This window comes from Borostomias antarcticus (assembly GCF_949987555.1).
Source record: "Borostomias antarcticus genome assembly, chromosome: 11".
In the NCBI taxonomy this organism is placed as follows: domain Eukaryota; kingdom Metazoa; phylum Chordata; class Actinopteri; order Stomiiformes; family Stomiidae; genus Borostomias; species Borostomias antarcticus.
In genome coordinates this window covers 18,110,029-18,114,746 of record NC_140244.1, presented here as the reverse complement: position 1 = coordinate 18,114,746, position 4,718 = coordinate 18,110,029, and the positions used below count along the sequence as shown (strand labels likewise).

At 47.2% G+C, this 4,718-nt stretch overlaps 1 protein-coding gene across 1 annotated transcript; it reads left to right on the top strand.

Annotated features, from left to right (window-relative positions):
- Positions 1-814: 814 nt before the first annotated feature.
- ppdpfb (pancreatic progenitor cell differentiation and proliferation factor b) lies at positions 815-3,593 on the top strand. The gene is made up of 5 exons (XM_084446253.1): positions 815-968; positions 1,502-1,594; positions 2,240-2,317; positions 2,535-2,652; positions 3,167-3,593. The coding sequence occupies exons 2-5, from the start codon at positions 1,540-1,542 to the stop codon at positions 3,285-3,287; spliced, it is 372 nt and encodes a 123-aa protein (XP_084302379.1). The 5' UTR covers positions 815-968; positions 1,502-1,539; the 3' UTR covers positions 3,288-3,593.
- Positions 3,594-4,718: the final 1,125 nt, after the last annotated feature.

The following is a 4,718-nucleotide window of genomic DNA, read 5'->3' as shown; positions in this document are numbered from 1 at the left end:
CGAAAGGAGCCAGTTGAGGTGGTTCGGGCATATAGTGAGGATGCCTCCTGGGTGCCTCCCTAGGGAGGTGTTTCAGGCGTGTCCGGCTGGGAGGAGGCCACGGGGTAGACCCAGGACTAGGTGGCAGGACTACATCTCCGCACTGGCCTGTGAGCGGCTAAAGATTCCACAGGCAGAGCTGGTTGATGCTGCTAGGGAAAGGGATGTCTGGAGCCCCCTGCTGGAACTGCTGCCTCCTTGACCCGACCCCGGATAAGCGGATGAAGATGGATGGATGGATGGATGGATGGAAAAATTCTGACTAGTCAAAATGTGATTATGTTAATTCCGGATAGTCAGGTCTAGTTAATAAATGTTAAAACGGCTTGCCATAGGCAGCTGCATGAATAAAGCGAATGACGTTTGAATGACGCTGGTTTGAAGCAGCACCAAGCTTCAGACGTCATCGATCACGTAGTCATCGTCATTTGGCACCATCTCCGTCACATTGCTCCGGCACAGTGGACGTCAGATTGGCGACACAAGCTCCGACGCCCCGGCATCGAATGTCCCATCACTACACGCCACTGTGCATAAAAAAACAACTAATACGAGACCCACTAGTTAGAGTGTATTTGGACAAAATACAGTATATATACACAGTTAGCATTTCTCCTTGGGTGCTCCTTTTTTGTTTACTTGGTAGTTTTTACCAGATTATCACCCGAGCAGCTGCCAGTTCAATCCAGTTGGATAAACTCCGCCTTGCCTCGCTTAATGTTGCTGACGTCACCTAGCTTTATAAAGAGCACCACCACCCCCAGAGACAAGAAAACCGCAGCGGAATCCGCAAGAGCTGAAGGGTTGAATTTACCCGAACCTTATTTTCAAATGGGCCCCGTCGCCTAGCGTTCACTCCCCCGATCCTTGCCGACTGAGTTGTACTGGGTGCTCCTGAACATCAGCACATCTGACTGGGTAACTGAGAGGTGAGATTTTCTGCAAATGGTCGGATTGTTGCTGCGGCTGGGCCTAACCTTGAACATTGGGCTAACGTTAGCTAACCAGATAGCTAGAATGCTAACCCAGAAAATAACAGATGTTCGGCTGTTTTATTTTTGTTGTTGTTTTTTCTTTCTTTTAAAGATTCTCTCTAGATGGTTGGTCACTGTTAACATTTTTATTATATGTGAATGATATGGCTAATGTAGATAGATAATAAATATATATACAGATAGCCTATTACCCTATTTATTTGTAACGTTAGCTAACAAGTCAGTGGCTTTCTTCGCATACTCTTAATTTGTATTGTCATCTATGGGCGGTCTGTTATTTAACGTTACTGGATCGGTTAATTGATCACTTTCATTTTAATTAGAATGTAATGATTAATAACCAGGTCAATTTTAGATCTAACGTTAGCCAAGGAATGCGGGCTTCCCTCGTTGATGTCGCTCAGGTCAGTATCTTTCTTTGTGTTCATCGCCTCGTTTCTCGTGTTCGTGTCCCCTTCTCCTGCCAGGGTTTCCATCTAACACAGGATTCACAGCGGTCAGGAGGATGTCGGCTATCCCAGCAAGCGGCTCTCTCGTTGCAACCACCGACTACTACCGACGTGAGTTGACGTTATTGTCTGGAATTCTCAGTATTCATGCCAACAATTTTAATAGGAAATGGGGGGCGTTTTGTGCGTATTCTCTGACAGATGGGCCAAAAATGTCATGTGAAATTTGATGTGGGTGGGAGTGAGTTTGCACTTAGTCTGACTCACTGGATGTAGATGTTGGGGATAAGCCTTGTCAATAGTTTATTACTGCCCAGTCAGTGGCGACAACAACCTAGCAACCACTCTTCCCAAGATGATTGTGATTAGTTTAAAGAAATACAGCGTTTCCCTCCCCCATCAACGAACGGTAATGAGTCCAGCCAGACCCAGCGTTGGCACAGCGTAAACAAAGTGTGGAGATAGGTCTGCTATTTCACCAAGCTGGCTAACCGAGTAATCCTGACTTTTGCAATGAGTAAAACCTGAAAACTCTTCAAATCTGGAACATGGACTGAAAAAAATAAAATAATAATAAAGCTTTCCAGGTTTTACTTTGGACTGGAAATTTGCATAACTGGAATACCGCTCTGGTTATGCAAGACTAGTTTGTACCTACGGTCTTAACATGCCCCTGCGGTCTTAACATGCCCCTATCAGTCTGTACCGTTGCCACCCATAACAGTCTATCCTGCCATTCTGCCTGTTCTCCCCCAGGGCGCATTGGCTCTACCTCCAGCAGCAGCTCGTGTGGCAGTTCGGAGTACACCGGCGAGGTCATCCCACACCACCCAGGTGAGCGCAGCAGGGGTTCAAAACAAATGCACACCAGTTGTGACAGGATGCGGTTTGGCATAGAGGCTCGGACACTTTCTGAACTAGTGAGCCAGAGCATTGAACCAGAGCATTGGTTACACTCACACACACTCACACATGCGCTTTTACATTGCCCTGTTGTGGTTATTGAGCTGTATCTGATGTGGGCTGCTGTTGGGGCGTGTTTTGTTGTCAGGTCTTCCTAAACAAGATTCTGGTCATTGGTGGTCCAGTTTCTTCTTTGGGAAACAGAACCAACCAGGGATGCCCAGCCAACCAGGGATGACCCCCCTGACCGAAGAAGCCAATAACAAGTGAGTAGAGGAGGGCTGAAATACGGGCCTTGGCCCTGTTTGAATTCTCTAAAATGCTCCCCCGCCTCCTCCTGAGACGATCTCTATCATGATTGGATAGGTAAAAGCAAGAGCTTCTCTACTCAGTCTTGTCACATCAGATCAGTGATTTCTCGAAGGAAGACAGAGGATGCATTTGAGTGAATTTAAATCTCTGATGAAAGGACAATGAGTCATCTCACTTGCACAATCCTCTCGGCACATCATGTTTGCTCAACACTCCCTTCGTCATTTGCTGAACACTCCCTTCGTCATTTGCTGAACACTCCCTTCGTCATTTGCTGAACACTCCCTTTGTGTCTCCTAGTTATTTTCCAAACTCTCCTTTACATAAACTGCACTTAAAAAGCCTCTTGAAAGAACAGAAGAAAATCTGGAAAGGAGATTTGTAAACAAATGTAATACCATGCTCCATCTCTGCCATATGAGAGCCATGCGTTAAGCTAACGTCCAGCCCCTACTCTCTGTCCTGCAGGGTGGGCATTGTGACCAATGGTCAGGTGACCTGCGTTGCCAAGGAGATGGTGATGCGTCGCCAGGTGAGCGTGGGCAGCGAGCCGGGGGTGTCAGAAACGGGGAGTGCGCCCCCCTCCTGAGCGCAGGAGGTGGGGCCAACGCTAGGGGACGAAGGTGTCCCTAGATTTTTTTTTTATTCCCCCCCCCCCCAAAATTGTGTGTTGTTTTTATTTTTAAACCTTCTGTTTTTATATATACCATATATGACCGGAAAAAAATAACACAATGAAAACGCGAAAAAAAATCCCAAGCAACCAAGAATGCCATTTTTTCTACATTTGTACTAGTGTGTGTGTTTCTGTAACACTAAATTGTTAATCTTTTCCACTTGGACTTTGTCACCCTGTGATGGCAGATGCAAATAAAGTATTCTCTGGAAGTCTAAATCGTGTGTGTGTGTGTGTGTGGGCCTCCTCATTGAGGTGTGATATAGCATTACTGAGAACAAGCCATCCACCGCCAGCCTTTGAACACTGAATAAACAGTGGGAACGGAGTGTCCTAGCCAACGTCCACTACCCCCCCAGCCTGGACAGCAACAGGCAGTAGTGATACGCAACCTCTGAGTGAGAATCTTGGCCCAGGCTTTATCAATGTAGTCAAGTGTTGTAGGTGTTCTATCATAAGCATATTCTAGTAATGTACAGTACCAGATTGATTAGAATTAGTACATGATAAAGGCTCATGACCAGCATGTGTTTCTGCGTTGGTTTTTATCCTGTGTATTTAGAGTATGGACCCAACGGAACGAAAGGCCAGCTTGCCATGTACAAAACTAAGCCATATTACGATAAATAACTTATGAATTTTATTTGAATTGAATGTATAGGCCTATAGCCTACACTGACGTATGAGGCATACAGAAAAAGCCAATGAATTAGAATGTAACAGCTATCGATGCCCCTAACCTGCTACACACACCCATCAGTTGGGACACTGACACACAAAAAGAGACAAAACGCACAATAGCTAAAGGAAACACAAAATGGCCTCGAGTTGAAAAGAGCGTTTGTTCACGTCTCTGGTCAGACGTGCTTTTCTCCCTGTCAGCAGGCAGTTTTTCCAGGTCAACAGTTCATCCTCACATTTGGAGTGGAAGGGTGCGAGAGAGAGAGAGAGAGAGCCCTTTCATCTTGCTGTGGCAGCGTTCTGAAACTGGGCTTCCAATCGCCCACCAGCCAGTCACTGTGGCGCTGCGGTCTGCCCACCAGAAACAGTCTCTACGAGCAGGAGTACCAGCCTGGGCCAGTCTAGGGCTGACCCCCTGCCATCCTCCCTCCCACACCCCCCGAACCCTGTCCCCTCACAGGGCTGACCGAAAGGTTAGACTGTGAGACGCTATGGCCAGTGGTCAGTCTTCTCTGATCTGCGGAGGGCAGATGGCAGGGAGCCATACGCAGCTGCTGAGAGAGAGAGAGAGAGAGAGAGAGGGGGGGGGGGGGAGAGAGAGAGAATAACTCCTAACCACTGCCTGGCAACAATCCAGGAGCAGGAGGGAGAGGGAGTATCTTG